Raw genomic sequence first — 20,518 nt, 5'->3', positions numbered from 1 at the left:
TCTGTACCTCCTGACTACAGAATCCCCTAACACAATTGATCTCTTGGAAGTTGACGTACCCCGCGGTGCATTAAAGCCAGTCTCAATACCAGAAACTTGGCGGTTCGTGCTACATTCCCCTGAGAATCCATCACCCCCTACATTTTCCAAAACAGCATACCTGTTTGAAACGGGTATATCCACAAAAGACTCTTGCTCTAGCTGCCTACCTCTCGTACCCTTCCTGGAGTTAACCCATCAATGTGACTGTATCTGAGACTTTCCCCTCTTCCTATAACTGCCATCCATCACAGCCTGTTGCTGTTGCAAATTCCTCATTGCTTCTAACTGTCTCTCCAACCGATCCACTCGATCTGATAAGATTCGAATCCAACACTATTTAGGGCAGATATAATCTGCAGTAACCCTTAAACTCCCACATCTGACAAGAAGTACATCTCACTGCAAAGGCCATTTTTGCTCCTTCACAATCTACAGACCCAGAAAATAACACCGTCTTATTCCTCTACAAACACTGCCCCAGGTTAAATTAATAGCTATGGCTAGTTTTATCCAAGATTAGTTGTGAAATTCACTGTTTGTTAATTTTCCCAGATGCACTCCAATGTCTCGCAATACACGAATTCAAACAGCAAAGGCAGTAACTGTGCAGGTTCTCTCTGTCTCTCTCTCTCTCTCTGTGTCTGTCTCTCTCTCTCTCTCTGTGTCTGTCTCTCTCTCTCTCTCTCTCTCTCTCTCTCTCTGTGTCTCTCTGTCTCTCTCTCTCTGTCTCTCTCTCTCTCTGTCTGTCTCTCTGTCTGTCTCTCTCTCTCTCTCTCTCTCTCTCTCTCTCTCTCTCCCTCCTGCACTGTCCTCACCATGGGCTTCCTTTGTCTGCTCTTCTCCCTTTTAATCTGCTGTTGTTTTGATTTCTTTTCCCCCAAAGTTCTAACACAATGCAACAGCGTACATAACAGGAATTGCTGCTCCTGGAATTTGAGGAAATCACCTCCAACACCTAAAATACCTTAAAAAAAAATAGCAGCCCTTACAGCCAGAAATTTTTCCCGTCCTCTATCTTGAATTACCCAGAATCCTTTTGGAAGCTCTGCCTCAGGGGTTGGTAGAGGTGGGGGGAACCGTTAAATATTCACTGTACAGATTCTTATCAGGTCGAGGAATCGAGGATTATAGGGACGAGATGGGAATGTGGAATTCATAATGCAAGCAGACCGGCTGTGACTGTATTTTATAAAAGGAAAGAAACCTCTTTTTTTCTAATCAGCCTGTTCTGAGATATTATCACACATGTCTGGGGCAGGTGGGACGTGAACCCAGGCCTCCTGGTCGAGGGATAGGGACATTACCAGGACACCATAAGAGGGCCCATAGCTGTGGTCTTATTGGATGGTGCAGCAGCCCTGAGGGACTGAATGGCCTACTTCTGCTCCAGGCTTGATGAGTGTACAAATGCTGACCGGCAACAGCTCCGATTCCAGGAAAAATGCGCCCGTTCACTGCTCGGAAGGTTCGGCCCATCCACAACACTCCCTGGTTTAATGCATTCTCCTCCGGCCTTTGGCAGCTGTTATTGGGAGGGGGTCCCTGCCAGGAACAGTGATTGCTGCGTTCTGAAGGGAGTGCCGTTGAAGTTGTCTATTTATAGAGCTGGTTTGTTTTATTTGGAAACAGTGAGGAGAGCAGAGTCGATAGGTGTGGAGCTGGAGAAGCACAGAAGGTCAGACAGCATTGAGGGGCAGGAGGGTCAATGCTTCGGGCCATCTATTGACTGTTGTTTTAATTGACGTCAGGTGAATGCTTGTGGGTTACAGTTCACTCGGAGTGACAAACCTGGGTGTCCAGGTGCTGAGATCTTTCACATACCTTCAACAAGTGCAGAAAATAACCAAACAACTAATGGAATACTGCCCTTTGTAACTGAAGTCTGGGGGCGTGGAGGTTATGCTGCAGTTACACAAATCCTTGGTTCGAACCCCCCACTTGGCGCTCTGTGAGCAGACCTGGGCACCACATGGCACAAAGGATAGATTGGTCTTGGAGGGAATACAGTGTAGGTTTACAAGAATGACACCTAGACTTCAGGGGTTACGTTATGAGGAGAGATTATACGAATTTAGGTCCATTTTCTTGTGAATTTAGAAGGTTAATGCGTAACCTAATCAAGGTCTTCAATATGTCACAGTAAAGGCATGATAGATAAAGATCAACTGTTCCCACTGGGTGGGGATTCTAGATAAGGGGCACAGTGTGAGGATTAGTGCCAGACCACTCAGGAGAGATGTTAGGAAGCACTTGTACGAAGGGTGGGAGAGGTTTGGAACTCTGTCCCAAAAATGGCAGTGGATGTTGTTAATTTTAAATCTGAGACAGATCGGTTTTTTTTTGATGATTAGATTCCCTGCAGTGTGGAAACAGGCCCTTTGGCCCAACCAGTCCACACTGACCCTCAGAAGAGTAACCCGCCCAGACCCATTTCCCTCTGACTAATGCACCTAATGGCACTATGGGCAATTTAGACTGGCCAATTCACCTGACCTGCACATCTTTGGATTGTGGGAGGAAACCGGAGCACCCGGAGGAAACCCACGCAGACATAAGTTAAATAATGGTATTAAAGGATGTGGATATGGAGTTAGGCCACAGATCAGCCATGATCCCATTGAATGGTGGAATAGACTGGAGGGGCTGAACGGCCTCCTGTGAGAGTGACAACATCCACATTTACAAGTATGTTGCAGCCTGGAGTGAGGGGGTGGTGATGATAGAGGCTCCTTGCTCGTTCCAGTACATAATGGACCTGGGATTTCTCCTGCTCTTAACCCCTGCTATTGGACACATTTATCAACACACCCACTTTGGCTGTCAGGTCCTGGAAATAGATATGAATCCTGAGCTACTGCCTCTGAGGTAGGGACACTGCCCCAGAAGACCTCCTCAGAGTATGGTTTTTAAAAAAAATTCACGGGATGAGGGCATTGTTGGTGAGGGCAGTATTTATTGCCCAGAGGGCAACCACATTGCTGTGGGTCTGGAGTCACGTGTAGGCCAGACCAGGTTGGAGGTGGAGGGAGTGGGTGTTTGTGGATGTGGTGCCAGTCAAGTGGGCTACTTTGCCCTGGGCGGTATCAAGCTTCTTGAGTGTTTGTTGGAGCTGTTTAGAATGTTCCAGGGATGGAGGGAGTGCAGCGAGGGGGTTCCCAGACTGATTCCTGGGATGGCGGGGTTGATGTATGAGGAGAGACCGGGTCGGTTGGGAGTATATTCACCGGGGATTGGAAGAACGAGGGGGAGGTCATAAAAATGTATAAACTACGAACAGGACTAGACAGGGTAGACACAGGAGGGATGTTCCCAATGGCCAGGGAGCCCAGAACCAGGGGGTCACAGTCTCAGGATATGGGGTAGGCCATTTCGGACTGAGATGGGGAGAAATGTCTTCACACAATGAGGGGGGAGTCTGGGGAATTCTCTGTCACAGGAAGTGGTTGAGGCCAAAACATTGAATGTTTTCAAGAAGGAGATAGATATAGTCTCAGGGCTAAAGGCATCAAAGGGGGAAAGAGAGAACAGGGGACTGAGTTGGATGATCCGCCATGATCATATGGAATGGTGGAGCAGCCTTGAAGGGCCGAATGGCCTCCTCCTGTTCCAGTTTGATCCAGTGAGGTAACTCACGGGTTAAACTACACAGTGAGCGTGACTCGAGGATGTGGTAACAGTGCGCATTGAGGGAAGTTCTGTGGTTGTGTTGAGAAAGGGCTACAACACTGGCACGGCAGTAACTGCCTCCAGAAAGAGTGGTGTGCCCTCCGTTCGGGTCACTCTGGAGCTGTCCAGACCGATACAATTCCCCGCTGGACATCGATGGAGGCATCCCGGAGGGTTGTGGGAATGTTGCTGTGCACATTCTGCCTGTTGGGATTGCTACCTGACAGCACCCTGGCTGCACTGCTTTAGCTCCTGGGGGATGCTTCTGACTGGCTGGCTGGGGAGATGTCCGGAGGCCGTGTAAGGTGCTATCAGAATGCAAGTTCTATCCCTTGTGCCTGGAAAGCGTGAGGGCTGACGGAGGAAGCAGGCTGTGTTGTTGGCGGTATTCGGTTCACCGTGCCAGCTGGACCCTCTCAGAGTCAGAGTGCCGAGCGTCAGAGACCTCTCCTCCAGTGAATCGAGCACGGGGTCACTTTGCAGCTGTACTGTCCTGAGGGTGGGATGTCCTATTGAGGTAAAGGGGTCCACGTGGGGTATGTTGAAGGGGAGCAGGTGGTATCCTCGCTGTCTAATCGTTATCCCTCGACTCACGTGGTTCACTGGAGAACTCCATTAGCTCCTGCCCTTACTGAGAGAAAGCTCCCAAGGTCTGACAGTTGCCGGCTTTGTGTGGCTGTTCGGTGTGTTTAACCCCTGTGTGCTATCCCCCCTTTGTGTTGAGACAGATTCCCAGCCTGCGGAGCAGTCGCGATGTGAGATACTTCCCAACAGCAGCGTCTTCTTCCCGCCGGGAATGGGGGACAAGGACAGCTCCTGCCGGACTCCCTGCTCGGTGAGTGACCGTCTCAAAATCCTACCCTACCCTACCCCCTCCTTCACATTGAACTCCCATAGCATCACGGGTTGGCACAGGGACACCATTCGGCCCATCATGTCTTTGCTAGAATTACAAAAGCACAATACCGCAGGTGCTGTCAATCAGGATTACAGAGAGGGGGAGCAGGTTACTGCTGAAGGTCTGTGATTTGCAAAATGTCATCCACTTTCAGACTGCTTGTCTTTATTCTTAATGTTGCCGCAAGTTACTGTGGAGGCTGGAATCTGTACTGAACACGACAAATGCTGGGGATCACAGCGGGTTAGGCAGGGTCCACAGAGAGAGAGAGAGCAAGCTAACATTTCAGGATGAGAGTGATCTGGACTGGAAACGTTAGCTCGCTCTCTCTCCATGGATGCTGCCTGACCTGCTGTAATCTCCAGTATTTGTTGTTTTCTGCACAAACTCAGAGCGCTGGAGTAACTGTCTGTGGAGACAGAGCTAATGTCTGGAGTCCTGTGTGAGTCTTTTTCAGCAGAAGGTGTGGGATGGCGATGGGAGAAGGGGACAGGGTTGCACTGAAGGTGCTGTCAATACAGCAGCAATTCAGAGGGGGAGCTGATCGCTGAGTGGTATCATCAGTAGGCCGTTACCCAGGGAATGTTCTGGGGACCCAGGTTCGAATCCCGCCATGGCAGATGGTGGAATTTGAATTTAACAAGTCCCTGGAATTAAGGGTCTAATGATGGTCATGACCCCATTGTTGGGGAAAGGCCCACTTGCTTCACTACTGTCTGTTTAAAGAGGGCCATCTTCCAGCCTGGCTGAGGTGTGACTCCAGACCCATACCCACGTGGTTAAGCTTTCATTGCCATCTGAACTGACCCTAGTGAACCACTCAGGGAACAGAGCTAGTACAGGTCCAAGGGGCTGAATGGCCTCCTGGTGATTCAGCTCAAGGGCAATTAGGGACAGGCAGCAAGTGCCAGCCTCACCCCTGATGGTCACATCCTGTGAAAGAATAAACAAGAGCCTCTTACAGGAGGTTGCTGTGTTCTGGCTGGGGCAGGAGCTTTCCAAAGGGAATTGGAGAAATATTTGAGGGGGAATATTGCTGGAGTCTGCAAAAAGAATCTAGGAATTGGACTAAATGGCAGCTCAGTGGTTAGCACTGCTGCCTCACAGCGCCAGGGTCCCAGGTTCGATTCCAGCCTCGGGTGGAGTTTGCACATTCTCCACGTGTCTGCGTGGGTTTCCTCCGGGTGCTCTGGTTTCCTCCCACAGTCCCAATGATGTGCAGGGTCAGGGTGAATTGGCCATGCTAAACTGCCCATAGTGTGAGGTGCATTAGTCAGAGGGAAATGGGTTTGGGTAGGTTACTCTTTGGAGGGTCGGTGCGGACTTGGTGGGCCGAAGGGCCTGTTTCCACACTGAGGGAATCTGATCTTTAAGAGATCCAGATCACAGAATGAACGGCCTCGTTTCGCAAGGTTGACCTTTCTGTGTGTTAACAAAGTTTACGTTGACCTAGTTCAAATTATTATTGTCACATGTACTGAGATACAGTGAAAAGTTTTATATGCTATCCAGCCAAATCATACCATACATATGTCCATCAGGGTAATAGAACTGATTGCAGAATACAGAGGAACTTCAATTATCTGAACGCGTTGGGTGGGCAGTATTTCATTTGGATAACTGATTATTTGGTTAATTGATTCACGGCCTCTCCTCGGGGGCTCGGAGTTTTCTGAAGTTTCCTTTCTCCTCGCTTTGCCTGCCTTGCTCCTTCTCTCTGTCTCAGGGTTTATCTCTGAGCAGCTACACACGTGTGTGTAAGGGACCTGCACCGTTGCTGAACCCAGTGGCCCCCCCACCAATCAGTTGATGGGATTGACACAGCGAGCGAGCATTTGCTAAGTCTACTCCCCGTTCAGGAGACCAGGCAGCAGCACACCGCGCGCAAGGCCCTGTACCTCCTCTGACACCCCCAACCCCATCCAATGCTGCAACCCCATCCAGCCCAGCCTCCCTGTGCTCCCCTGTCCACCCCACCCCAACCCCCTTCCCCCACCAGACTGGACACCAACAGTAAGTCTGCTGCTGCATTTGGGACACACGCACACATATATATACACGCACACACACGCACACATATATATATACACACACACACGCGCACACACACACATATATATATATACACACACACACACCTGCAACTATTTCACAGGTTCCACCTTAGCCCTGAACAGGACAATGTTGGAGAGATTATCTGGGGAAGTTGGCTGGGGGTGAGGTGGGGGGTGGGGGTGGTTAGGTTACACCCCTGTGCAGAACTCCAGGGAGAGTGTGGGGGGAGAGAGAGGGCGAGAGGTCTGTCATTTGGAGACGGTACCTGGGCTCCCATCAGTCCGGTAAGCCGAGTTCACTTTTAATCACTGTAAACAAACAACCCGATCAATGTTGGAAACACATCTTTGATTTAATGTTTCTATCAGGGGCTTGAGATCTCTTTTGGATAATCCAATATTCAGATAATCGAGGTTCCTCTCTATAGTCTGACAGCTACAGAGAAGGTGCAGAGAAAGGTCACAACTCTAATATATGAGTGGTCCGTTCAGAACTCTGATAGCTGTAATAATATCTGTTGGCATGTGTTGTCAAACTTCTGTATCTTCTGCCCCTATGGAAGGGGGCGGGGGAGAGTATGACTGGGGACCTTGATGATCCTGACTGCTATCCCGAGGCAGCGGGAAGTGTAGGCGGAGTCAGTGGATGGAAGGCTGAATTGTGTGATGGACTGGACTGTGTTCTGTGTCTGACTGGAACCGTGAAAAGCTCTGGGATGTACTCACTGTTTCAGCAAAAGTAAATGTGGCCCTTGGTGTTTGACAGGACGTGACTGACCCTGAGCAGAGCAGTACCGGCGAGAGCCCCAGCAGTTTCTTCAGTGATGACGACAATGCCGAGGATTACGAGATGATGTTAAGCAAGTACGTTCCTCTTCCTGTGTGCGAGAACTGTTTATCATGAGGGAATGTCCACCTCATTCAATCTGCTCCCCCTGTCTCCTTCAGCACCCTGTACAGTTTGTTAATGTGCTAAGGTTAAGAACAGACAAAAAAAACCCTGCAGATGCTGGAATCCAAGGTTGACAGGCAGGAGGCTGGAAGAACACAGCAAGGCAGGCAGCGTCAGGAGGGACAGGCAGGAGGCTGGGGGAACACAGCAAGGCAGGCAGCGTCAGGAGGTGTAGAAGTCAACGTTTTGGGGATCCTGAAGGAGGGTTATACCTGAAACGTTGACATCTCCACCTCCTGGTGCTGCCTGGCTTGCTATGTTCTCCCAGCCTTTTGCCTACCTACTAAGGTTAAGAAGATGGCCATTAATTGTCGGAGCCCATTTATTCGTCAGGAGCACTGGGGCTGAAAGGAGCTGTAAGACTGAGTTGTTAATAAATTATCCACAAGAGGAGCTGTTTTAGTTTTTGACTGGTTTGTGTCCAGTTAGATGCTGGATATCTCCTGTCAGGCAGTCCTTGAGATCTACAGTACAGAAAACTGCCCTTCAACCCATCAAATCCGTACTGGTCAAAACCAACCCCCTAATTATTCTAATCCCACTCCCCAGCACGTGGCCCATAGCCTTGTGTACTTTGATATTACAAATGCACATCCAAATCCTTCATCAATGTGAGGAGGGTTTCTGCCTTTCCCACCCTGACAGGCAGTGAACTCCAGGTCTCCACCACCCTCTGGGTCAACGCTGTATTCCCCTCACACCCGAAATAAAACTTCTTAAATCCATCTCTTGCAAAACTACTTGCAGAGTTACATTGTACTTTGCTCAAAAACTGCATACATTCGTGTAGAACTCTGAGCTCAAAAACTGCGGGAATTCATGTAAAACTCTGTCATCTCACTTTTTAGATTAGAATCAATCTAAACATCAGGTCATAGACAGAGAACACAGGGGGCTAACACCTTCAACATATTGTCTAGCTATCACCATTGTTAACAGCTAACCCGAGAATGCAACTTTTAAAAAAAGGGTTTTGTGATTTACACATGAAAGAAGTGAAACTATCACTGTATTCTAACAGATGAAAAGCTGAATAGACAATCAATTTTTCAATGTATAATTTCAGTTACATCACACTGCAAATTTTTGCTATAAATTCTGTGTTACGATCAAGCCCTTCACAATCACCTGATGAAGGAGCGACGCTCCGAAAGCTAGTGTGCTTCCAATTAAACCTGTTGGACTATAACCTGGTGTTGTGTGATTTTTAACTTTGTACACCCCAGTCCAACACCGGCATCTCCAAATCATCTCCCCCAGCCACTGATCCCTCCATCAAAAAAACAGGATGGAGAGAGAAAGAGAGAGAGGAGAAATAGTAATGAGCAGAGAGATGGGGAGGAGAGAGAGGTTAAGAGAGGGAGCAGGAATAACGGGGAGAGAGAGGGGGGAGGGGGCAAGAGAAGTGGTGGGGCACTGAGGTGGGTGGAGGGTATAGTCAGAGGAGAGACATTAGAAAGGTGTAGAGAGAGTGAGGAAGAGACTGGAGAGAGCGAGAGGGAGAGACATAGAGGGACGGTGTGTGTGTGAGGCAGAGATTGCTTCCCATTGCGGTGAGGGACGTGTGGGAAGGGAGGGAAATGGTTGTGTTTTGTAACAGTGCTGTCCCTTTCCTGTCAGCTGACGTGATTTTATTTTTTTGTGTTCTGTTTTTCCTGGCAGCACCCCCGGCTCCACTTCTGACGATCTGAGCGTGTCTGGATTGAGAGTGGACAGTGGCCTGCCCTCTCAGGGCAATGTGTATGAGGGGCAGGAGCAGCTGGGCCTGAAGCAGGGCCTCAACACCAGCCAGCTGTGCCCCCTCATCAAAGCGGGTTGGTTAGACAAGAACCCCCCGCAGGGGTAAGCACTGAGCTCAGGGTGGGGTGCAAGGGGGGAGGCCGCATGTGGACCATCGACTGAGATAGAAGGGGCAGGTCATTCGAGGACAGCGTAGAAATGTCAATCTCTATCCTGAAATCAGAGGCTTTTTAAATTCATTCATTTACAGGTTGAGAGCCCACATTTATTGCCCACCCTTAATTACCCAGAGGGCATTGCTGTGAGCTTGGAGCCAGACCGGGTAAGGATGGCAAATTCCCTCCCTGTGGGAGATTTGTGACCCAGATGGGGCTTTTTCAGACAAGTGACAATGGATCCATGGTCATCGCTTGATTCCAGACTTTTAAAAAGTTGATTGAAACTCCAGCATGTTCTGTGCTGGGATTCGAACCCAGGTCCCCAGAACATTACCTGGGCCTCCACATTAACAATCCAGTGATAATACCACTTGGCCGTTACTTCCGTGATTTTCTGGAGCCAGGTGCTCCTGATTCCCACTTCCTGTTGTGAGGAAACCTTCCCTAATGTGGCCTGGCTTAGAGTTGAAAGCCTTACCCCCTTGTTCTCAACAACCCCACACTCCCCATCCCCCCCAAAAAAGGGACGTAGGTTCCCTCTTTCATGTTCTGTGCTTGAGGTGATGGATGAGTGGTACTATAACTGGATCGGTAATGCAGAGAGTCGTTCTGGGACCCAGATTCCAACCCCACCGTGACAGATGGTGGAACGTGAATTCGATAAAAAAGAAACCTGTGATTGGGAATCTATTTATGGCCGTGGAACTATTGTCAGAAAAACCCATCCTTAGAGTGGACAGTGATGTCCTTTTAGGGATGGAAATCTGCTGCTCTTACTTGGTCTGGCCTACATGTGACCCCAGACCCATCGTAGATTGATTCTTAAATGAAAACAGAAATTGCTGGAGAAACCCAGCAGGTCTGGCCCGGCCTGTGGAGTGAGGAAGCAGAGTTCATGTTTTGAAGACTCTTCTTCAGACCTGATGAGGGGTCAGTCCACCTGAAACGTGGACTCCGCTTTCTCTCTCCACACATACTGCCAGACCTGCTGAGTTTCTCCAAGAATTCCTGTTTCAGATTTCCAGCACCAGCGGTTCATTGTTTATTGTTATTCGGAACTGTCTCCTGGGTAATCAGAGGTGGACAGTGATGTCACATCCTGTGAGTGAATAGCAAAGTCTCGTCTGTGTAAACGATCGCTCTGGTGGAGCTGTCCTATCCATCCTAAACAGAGGGCCAGGAAATTCCTGGTGAAACAACTCGTTACCCCTCCCTCAGAGGGGTGGGAACATATTGGAAACCAATCCCCACTATCCCCAGAGTCATCACAGATGTTAAAGACTTTATAAAAGGAGACAGATTTACCTGGTGTCCCTGTCTTTGAGACTCGCGTTAACAGAAGGAATGGACCAGATTTCTGCACTGACCAGGGACGGCGATTTATTTATAACACAATCTGAGTAGCTGCAGGTGGGGAATGAGGAACCCCTCAGTCTCACAACCCCACTGTTTAAACATCTAACCTCTTCCCATCTTCCCCTCCACACACACACACACACACACATGAAGGAATATCGGGGGCCGTGGGTAGACTGGTCCCTGCCCACAGCACGTAACGTGATGACACTTTCCACAGAATCCCTGCTTTGTGGGGGCAGGCCATTTGGCCCATTGAGGTGATGCTGACCCTGCCCCCACCCCCACCCCCACCCAATCCCTATAACCCTGCATTTCCCATGGCCAATCCACCCTAACCTGCACATCTTTGGACTGTGGGAGGAAACCGGAGCACCCGGAGGAAACCCGCACAGTCATGGGGAAAATGTGCAAACTCCACAGACCCTGAGGAGGGTATTGAACCCGGGTCCCTGGTGCTGTGAGGCAGCAGTGCTAACCACTGAGCTGCTGTGCCACTCAGCTGGTTGATGGGGATGATGCTTCTGTATTGTCCTCCTCCTGATATCTTCACTTGTTTGCAGGAGGCACAGGGTGACTGCTTCCCACTTTGTCTTTGACTTTTAGTTAAGTCACAGTTTACAGTGCCTGGAAATAAACTGGCTATCTTCAGGCTTGAGCTGCTTCTTACTGCAGAGCAAAAACAGCTTCTCCAAAGGTACCTGGTTTCTGCCAAAACATTCACACCCTCAAGCTCTTTGGCTATTTGGGAGCCAGTTATTTGTTGTTGGTCGGCAGAAGGCCTTTGTCATCAATAATTGGTCACTCGTCCACAAACCAATCAGTTGTTGACAGCCAAGCTTCAGAGTTAGGGGCTTGGGGAGGGGACAGAGATAGGGAGGGGGTTAGGGGCTTGGGGAGGGGACAGAGATAGGGAGGGGGTGTAGGGGCTTGGGGAGGGGACAGAGATAGGGAGGGGGTGTAGGGGCTTGGGGAGGGGACAGAGATAGGGAGGGGATGGAGGGGCTTGGGGAGGGGACAGAGATAGGGAGGGGATGGAGGGGCTTGGGGAGGGGACAGAGATAGGGAGGGGGTGTAGGGGCTTGGGGAGGGGACAGAGATAGGGAGGGGATGGAGGGGCTTGGGGAGGGGATGGAGGGGCTTGGGGAGGGGACAGAGATAGGGAGGGGGTGTAGCGGCTTGGGGAGGGGACAGAGATAGGAAGGGGGTGTAGGGGCTTGGGAAGGGGACAGAGATAGGGAGGGGGTGTAGGGACTTGGGGAGGGGGTGTAGGGGCTGGAGGGGGTCACATATAGGGAGGGGATGTAGGGGCTGGAGGGGGTTACAGAGATAGGGAGAGGGTGTAGGGGCTAGTGGAGGTGACAGGGAGGGGGTGTAGGGGCTGGAGGGAGTTACAAAGATAGGGAGGGGGTGTAGGGGCTGGAGGGGGTTACAGAGATAGGGAGAGGCTGTAGGGGCTGGAGGAGGCTACTGAGATAGGGAAGCGGTGTAGGGGCTGGGGGAGGTGACAGATAGGGGGTTGTAGGGGCTAGAGGGGGTGTAGGGGCTGGAGGGGTTGACAGAGATAGGGAGGGAGTATAGGGGCTGGAGGGAGTGACAGGGATAGGGAGGGGGTGTAGGGGCTTGGGGAGGGGACAGAGATAGGGAGGGGGTGTAGGGGCTGGAGGGGGTTACAGAGATGGGGGGGTGTAGGGGCTGGAGGAGGTGACAGAGATGGGGGTTGTAGGGGCTAGAGGGGTGACAGAGACAGGGAGGGGGTGTAGGGGCTGGAGGGGGTAACAGAGATGGGGAGGGGGTGTAGGGGCTGGAGGGGGTGACAGGAATAGGGAGGAGGGTTGGGAGCTGGGGCGATTAAAGGGATAGGGTGGGGTATGGGCCCAGCAGTTGTTGCCTGTCCCTAATTGCCCCTTGATAAGGTGGGATTGAGTTGCCTTCTTGAACCGCTGCAGTCCATGATTCACGATCACATCCATCTAGAAGGACAAGGGCAGCAGATACATGGGAACACCGCCCCCTGCAGGTTCCCCTCTGAACCACTCACCATCCTGACTTGGAAATATATCACTGTTGTTTCAGTGTCACTGGGTCAAAGTCCTGGCATTCCCTCTTCTCAAGGGACAGGCAATAAATCCTGTTCCTCCCAGCAATGCCCAGGTTCCATGAATGAATTTTAAAAAAAGCTTTCACATGGAGTTTTAAGAGTCTTCGGAATTCTTCCCCTCTGAGCTTGTGGAGCTGAGTCCTTGAGTCTGTTGCGGAGAGAGGTCAATGGGTTTTTGGTCATTAAGGGGACTGAGTGATGATGGGTAATGCAGGAGGTGGTGCTGAACTGGAAGGTTGGTGGAATAGCTGCACAGAGGCTGGTGCCTCTGTCACCAAGTGCCCATTGATTTACCTGAGCACAGTGCACTGCCTATAGCCAACCAGCTCAGAGTCATTCCCCTGGTTACATATGTTTTTCTGAGATTCTGATCTCCTGGTTATATCTGCTGGTTATTTTGGTCAGCCAGGGATTTTCTGATTGGAGATTGTTAACCTGGAGTTTGTAGTCAATGAAGTCTCCCTGGTTCCAATCACTACAGTCAGCCATGTTTGTGAGAGAGCAGATTTGAGGGGCCAAATGGCCCACTCTGTCTCACATTTCCGATGTTAAATGTTTATTGATGTGTGGACAAAATAATTGAAGAATCAATTCATTGCTGTCTTTAGCATCAGCAATTGATTAATTGACTTCCTGTCACATGACCGAAAGGGAGAATCAGGACCTTTTCACAAGAAGGGGGGAGGTCAGTTTCCGAACAGCAGCACTATCTGAAGCCACTGAATTCTGGAATGTTCTCTCTCCTCCAGGCTGTTGGGTTTGAATTATTTCTCCACTGGGAGCATCTTCAGGTCTGCGGGAATGTAATGTTCACTGCCTGCTGAGTTGTACCATTTGAGAGCCATGTTTTCTTTGTTAATATTTTTTGTCGCTGTGCTGTGGTGGATTTTGATTTTGGGTGGAGGCTGTTATGTACTTTGCCGTAGAATCCTGATCCCTTACCCCCTCTCCCCACCCTCCGCTGGTGTTAGATGGTAGCAACAGAACAGACGTGCATGCTCAGGGGTGTGTAGAATAGAATTGTACCATGTACCAGGAGGCCATTCAGCCTATCGCATCTGTACTGACTCGCTGAGTGTTTTGGCTGATTGCCAATATCCCTCCTTGTGCGGGTATCCCGATATATTGTTCCTGTTTACACAGCCCTCAGCTGAACCTGCCCTCACCACGTTTCCAGGCAGTACATTCCAGACTCCGACTACTCGCTGAGTGAAAGTGCATTTCTCACACAACTCTTTTGTAAAATACTTTTGAACAATGTCCTTTGGTATGTCATCTTACTGCAAACAGGGACAGCCAGCCCCTCTCCCCTCTGCCCGACCCACTGTCAGACCTCTCTGTCAGACCTCTCTCTCTCTCAACCTTCCCAGCGTCTTCAGTCTCTCCTCATCACTGATGTTCCTGGAATCATCCCTGTAAACCGCGTTCTCCAACACGTTCCCATCTTTCCTGTAACATGGCGCCCACAGCTGTACCCAACCCTCCAGCTGAGGCCCATCCCCTCCTCGCTCCTGTACCCTAGACCCGTATTAATAACGTTGAGGACACTGTGTGCTTTATAAACTGTCCCCCACCAGCCTGTCCTGCCACCTTGAATGGGTTTAGGCCCAATCAGACCTGGATGTTTCTCAGCCCCTGCATACCCTTTCGAACAGTACCCTTTAGTTTATACTGTCCCTCCATCTGCTTTGAACCCACAAAACTCTTGAAATTTCATCTGCCAACTATCCACCCACCTCACCAACATGTTAACATTCGTTTTAGGTTCTACACTGTGATCAAGTCCCTACAGGCCATTCAGCCCTTTGAGTCATACTGACCCTCTGAAGAACATCCCACTCAGACTCAACCCCCTCCCCCTATCCCTGTAACCCTGCATTTCTCATGACAAACCCATCTAACCTGCGCATCCCTGGGCACTTTGGGACAATTTCTCATGACGAATCCATCTAACCTGCGCGTCCCTGGGCACTTTGGGACAATTTCCCATGACTAATCCACCTGACCTGCACATCTTTGGATTGTTGGAGGAAACTGGAGCACCCAGAGGAAACCCACGCAGACGCGGGGAGAATGTGCAATCTCCACACAGTTGCCCGAGGCTGGAATTGAACCTGGGACCCTGGCGCTGTGAGGCAGCAGTGCTAACCACTGAGCCACGTGTCACCCCAAACTGATGACCTCACAGTTTATGGTCCTTGCAAGTTTTGAGTCATCCAACAACTTTGAAATGGTTCCCTGCACAGCAAGATCCAAGTTATGAATATATTATCAGGAGAAATGAGGGTTCCAATACTGACCTCTGGGAACCTCCACTACAATCCCTCCTCCATTGGGAAAGTTCCCACTGACCGTGACTCTCTGTTTCCCATCACTCACCTGGTTTTGTATCACATTGTTACTGTCCCTTTATAGCATGACCTCTAACTTTCTTCACAAGTCTGTTGTGTGGCACCTTTTTAAACATCTTCTGGAAATCCATCTGCACCACATCTACAACATTATCCCAAATCTCCAGCAAGACCATTCTGAAGAAGGGTCACTCTAGACCTGAAATGTTAACTCTGTTTCTCTCTCCACAGAAGCTGCCAGACCTGCTGAGTTTCTCCAGCAATTTCTGTTTCAAATCGTGGCTGTCATGTTTTATTCCGGCAAGTTAGTTCAACAAGATTTTTGCTGAACGAATAGGTGCTGCCTCTTCCATATCAACCCCCACGGAACAATTTTACTGCTAATCCTATCCCAAATAATGGTTTCTAGAAGATATCCAACCTCCGAAGATAAACTGACTGGTCTGTAATTGCTGGGTCTATATTCACGACATTAAAGGGTGAGATGTGTGCAATTTTCCCGCCGCAGCCGGAGTGCAGGGAAGCTTGGAAGATTGTGGCGGGTTCTCCTGCAATTACCACTCTCACATCCTTCTGTATTCTGGGTTACATCTCATCATGTTCCGGTGTCTGATCCACTTTTGAGCACCCACCATCTCACCAGTGTCTGCTACCTATCAGCGTCAAACCTTTCTCGTGACGGACTGACTTTCCTGCTCTGCACTCCACCTTGGCCAGTGTTGGTCCCTCCGTAAAGACCGATCTGAAATATTCATCCAGCCCCCGAACCCTCTTCTTGCCTCACAGTATGACTCCCGTTTTGAGGTCCGTGCTCAACGCTATCCCCTCTGTTTACTGTTGATGTACCTACGAAGAGTTTGGGAGTCTCCTCTGTTAGCTGCCAGTCTTTTTTCAGAATCCCTCTTTGCTTCTCTTGTTTCTTTGTGCCTCACCTCCCCTTCAGCGAGAGTCCCTCCCCTCCACCCCATCCCCACTGCTGGCCCCTGTTCCTGCTTAAGCAGACGGGTGTGGGATCTCTCTGCGTGTCACAGAGATGGCCTTGAGGCATACCCACTGCCTTCATTTTAATTTGACCAAGATATCTGGATGGATTCCACCTCGTACCCCGTCCCTCTGCGTGGAAGATGGTTCCTGATGGTGAACCTATGTTTTTGAGTGCACTTCCCTTCAGATTTTAATGTGGGATGTTTGAGGATCTTCTTGTTTTAGAGAATCCCCACAGCCATTCAGCCTGACAAGTCCACACCGTCTCTTTGGAGAGCGTCCCATCCAGCCCCATCCCCCGCCCTAACCCTGTATCCCTGCACTTCCTGGGGCTCGCCCACCCTGGACACAGTGGCTAATTTAGCACGGCCAATCCAGCCACACCCAGAAGCTTAGACCTGTGCTCAGCGGATACCCCCGTCACCATGTCCTGGGATCGGGAAATGTCTGGGCTCATTAACACAGGCAAAGGACCAAGAGTGAGCCATTCGGTCCCTCTAGCCCGACTCTGTCTCTCAGTAAGATTGTTTCTGTTTGTGTTTCAAATCCCACATTCTCCCCCCACCCTCACCCTTCCACCATCCCCTGCCCAACAAGAATCTATTCAGAAACAAACAGCAGAAGTTGCTGGAAAAGCTCAGCAGGTCTGGCAGCATCTGTGGAGAGAAATCAGAGTTAACGTTTTGGGTCGAGGTGACCCTTCCTCAGAACTGCTTTTCACCTCTGTCTTCAAATATTCAAAGATACCACCCCCCCCCCGCCTTCCCCAGACCCCTGCCACAGAGACTCCCAAAGTCTCACAACTCTCCGAGTCAATAGACAATAGGTGCAGGAGTAGGCCGTTCAGCCCTTCGAGCCTGTACCACCATTCAATATGATCATGGCTGATCATCCTTAATCAGTATCCTGTTCCTGCCTTATCTCCATAACACTTGATTCCACAATCCTTGAGAGCTCTATCCAACTCTTTCTTAAATGAATCCAGAGACTGGGCCTCCACTGCCCTCTGGGGCAGAGCATTCCACACAGACACCGCTCTCTGGGTGAAGACGTTTCTCCTCATCTCTGTCCTAAATGGTCTACCCCGTATTTTTAAGCTGTGTCCTTTGGTTCGGTGCTCACCCATCAGCGGAAACATGTTTCCTATTGCCAGAGTGTCCAATCCTTTCATAATCTTATATGTCTCAATCAGATCCCCTCTCAGTCTTCTAAACTCAAGAGTATACAAGCCCAGTCGCTCCAGTCTTTCAGTGTAAGGTAGTCCCGTCATTCCAGGAATTGATCTCGTGAACCTACGCTGCACTCCCTCAATAGCCAGAATGTCTTTCCTCAAATTTGAAGACCAGAACTGCACACAGTACTCCAGGTGTGGTCTCATCAGGGCCCTGTATAGCTGCAGAAGAACCTCTTTGCTTCTATACTCAATCCCTCTTGTTATGAAGGCCAGCATGCTATTAGCCTTCTTCACTACCTGCTGTACCTGCATGCTTACCTTCATTGACTGGTGTACAAGAACACCCAGATCTCTCTGTACTGCCCCTTTACCTAAATTGATTCCATTGAGGTAGTAATCTGCCTTCCTGTTCTTGCCACCAAAGTGGATAACCAAACATCAGTCGAACTCTGATGAAGAGGCATCTACATTGGGAACATTAGCTCTCTTCTCTCGCTCTGTGGATGCTGTCTGACCCGGTGGGATCTCCGGTATTTCCTGTTTTCAGTACGGATTCCTCTGCCTCTGCAGTAACTTGCTGCTACATTCCCTTCATCTCTGTCCTGGGAGGGTGACCCCCTAATTGTAAAACAGCGCCCCCTGGTCCTGGGCTGACCCACAAGAGGAAATATCCTTTCCACATCCTCCATGTCCAGACCGCTTGGGGTCCCACGCATTCCAATCAGTTAACCCCTCCCTCTCTGAACTCCACTGGAAACATGCCCCTGTCTGTCTGAACCTCCTCATCAAACAACCCACTCGTAAATCCTCGGAATTATTTCCAATGTATTTACATCCTTCCTTAAATAAGGACCCTGAAGCTGTACATAGTATTCGAGATCTGGTCTTGGCAATCCCTCCACATCTGAGTCAGATGTCACAAGACACCGGGTTATAGTCGAACAGGTTTGTTTGAAATCAAATGCAGTATTTTTCCAAAATACCAGCAACCACTCTCTCAGATTATGTGTCATCTCGGCTGCATTTCTCTTTGAATGCATCATCCAGAGTGATTTTAAGTTTTGCTGCTTTCTTCAGTTCATTCCCAGCAAAAATGCCATGTGCCTTAATAAGGAGAAAGGCAGATGCTGGAGATCAGAGTCGAGAGGATGTGTTGCTGGAAAAGCACAGCAGGTCAGGCAACGTCCGAGGGGTAGGAGAGTCGACGTTTTGGACATAAGCCATTCCTGATCTTCCTTCCCATCTATCCACTCCACCCTCCCCTCCGACCTATCGCCATCACCCTCTACCTGCATCCACCTATTGCTGTCCCAGCCCCTTTCACCACCCACCCCCAGCCTTACCCTCCTATTTATCTCTCAGCCCCTTTGGTCCCACCCTCATTCCTGATGAAGGGCTTATGCCCGAAACATTGACTCTCCTGCTCCTCGGACGCTGCCTGACCTGCTGTGCTTTTCCAGCATTATACATTTCGACCCTCGTCCGTTAATGATTCCCGTGCAGATCGCGGGTCCCTTTGCACCCAGAGCAATAGCGAGTGTTCTGGAGGGGATGGGATTCCCAGCACAACTCTCCGGAGTCTCACGGACATTCCTCATGGTCTCTGCATGGTCCTGGTGTCCCGTGTGAGAAATTCCAGGTTCATCGGAGCTTTGATCGGCTCCTTCAGCATCGGCACAGAGTTGGTAGCAGGCTGCAATGATACACCCAGTACCAGTGTTGTGTCCAAGTCCATATCTATCAGACACAAGGTGCTGCAGGGAAATTGGCAGCAATGGCAGTACCTGGCAATTGGCATTGAACCCAGGCTGTGCCCACTTCATGCTGAGTGAATGGTTGGCATAGCTGTAGGTTCTATCCTGCCCAAGGTCAGACCAGATCCCCGACGTCCTGCTGATGGTGCTGCTCCCTCTTTATGTTGATTTGGTTTTATTTGATTTCAAATGAACCTGTTGGACGATATCCTGGTGTCATGTGACTTCTGACCTTGTCCACCCCAGTCCCACACCGGAACCTCCACACCCTCTCGAACTGTTGCCCCTCCCCCGGTATCTGAGGATGGTATCTGAGGAGCCTTCCTGCTGACCACCCTCAGGCACTGGAACACCATGGTCCCTCTGCGCCCCCCCGTTCCGGGCTGGCTGTCCGTTTCGATCCTACTCTGTTCCCTCCCTCTGAAGTGAGCAGCTTTCTACTTTCCCACATTGCACTCCGGCTGCCGGACTCTCCCTCTCTCTCTTTTCCCTTGGGGAAGCGGCACAATGCCCATGTCTCTGAAGGCTGGCTTTGCCCTAGTGTGGGCACTGAGTCTGGGGGGCGAGTGGGGAATCATGACTTGGGGGGGAGATGCAGGGTGGGTGTCTGTGTATGTGACAGTTGGGAGGGTGGGTGAGGGGTGAGGGTTGTGAGGGTGGGGTGTTCCAGAGGAGGAGGGTGTGGGTGTGGTGAATGTATGGTGCTTGGGGGGGGGGGTGGTGGGGATTTGCAGACCGGGTCAGGGTGAGGGGGCGAGGGGTTGTGGAGGTGACAGTGGGGTGGGGGAGGCCTGAGGGCATGCGAGGGTGTGGGGCGGGAGTAAATGGGTGGGTGAGGGATGGTGGAGTGGGGTTGGGGTGAATGAGGGTGATGTAGTGAGGGGATGGAGGTGAGGTGTGTACGGGAGGGTAGGGGTGGAGGAGACTGAGGCGTGTGGGGGAATGAGGTGTGGCTGCGTGTCGTGGTGTTTTAGTTTCTGGGAAAAGGGTCTTTTCTCTCAGTTGTTTCAGTCAGATCAGTGACTGTGCCCCGGTGACTGGGGGACTGTGCTCCCGGTTACTGGGGGACTGTGCTCCCGGTTACTGGGGGACTGTGCTCCCGGTTACTGGGGGACTGTGCTCCCGGTTACTGGGGGACTGTGCTCCCGGTTACTGGGGGACCGTGCTCCCGGTTACTGGGGGACCGTGCTCCCGGTTACTGGGGGACCGTGCTCCCGGTTACTGGGGGACTGTGCTCCCGGTTACTGGGTGACTGTGCTCCCGGTTACTGGGGGACTGTGCTCCTGGT

At 50.6% G+C, this 20,518-nt stretch overlaps 1 protein-coding gene across 7 annotated transcripts in view; it reads left to right on the top strand.

The window, feature by feature from the left end:
- The window catches only part of LOC132816571 (arf-GAP with Rho-GAP domain, ANK repeat and PH domain-containing protein 1), a 165,886-nt gene that overhangs the window by 73,857 nt on the left and 71,511 nt on the right, over positions 1-20,518 (top strand). For all 7 annotated transcript variants that reach the window (XM_060826344.1, XM_060826348.1, XM_060826346.1 and 4 more), the window contains 3 exons: positions 4,437-4,543; positions 7,427-7,524; positions 9,275-9,454. In XM_060826344.1, the coding sequence (XP_060682327.1) occupies positions 4,437-4,543; positions 7,427-7,524; positions 9,275-9,454 (385 nt within the window). The remainder of the gene's footprint in view (positions 1-4,436; positions 4,544-7,426; positions 7,525-9,274; positions 9,455-20,518) is intronic.

This window comes from Hemiscyllium ocellatum, chromosome 6 (genome assembly GCF_020745735.1).
Source record: "Hemiscyllium ocellatum isolate sHemOce1 chromosome 6, sHemOce1.pat.X.cur, whole genome shotgun sequence".
In the NCBI taxonomy this organism is placed as follows: Eukaryota; Metazoa; Chordata; class Chondrichthyes; order Orectolobiformes; family Hemiscylliidae; genus Hemiscyllium; species Hemiscyllium ocellatum.
Note: the sequence above shows the minus strand (reverse complement) of the source record. Positions and strands in the feature narration are given on the sequence as shown.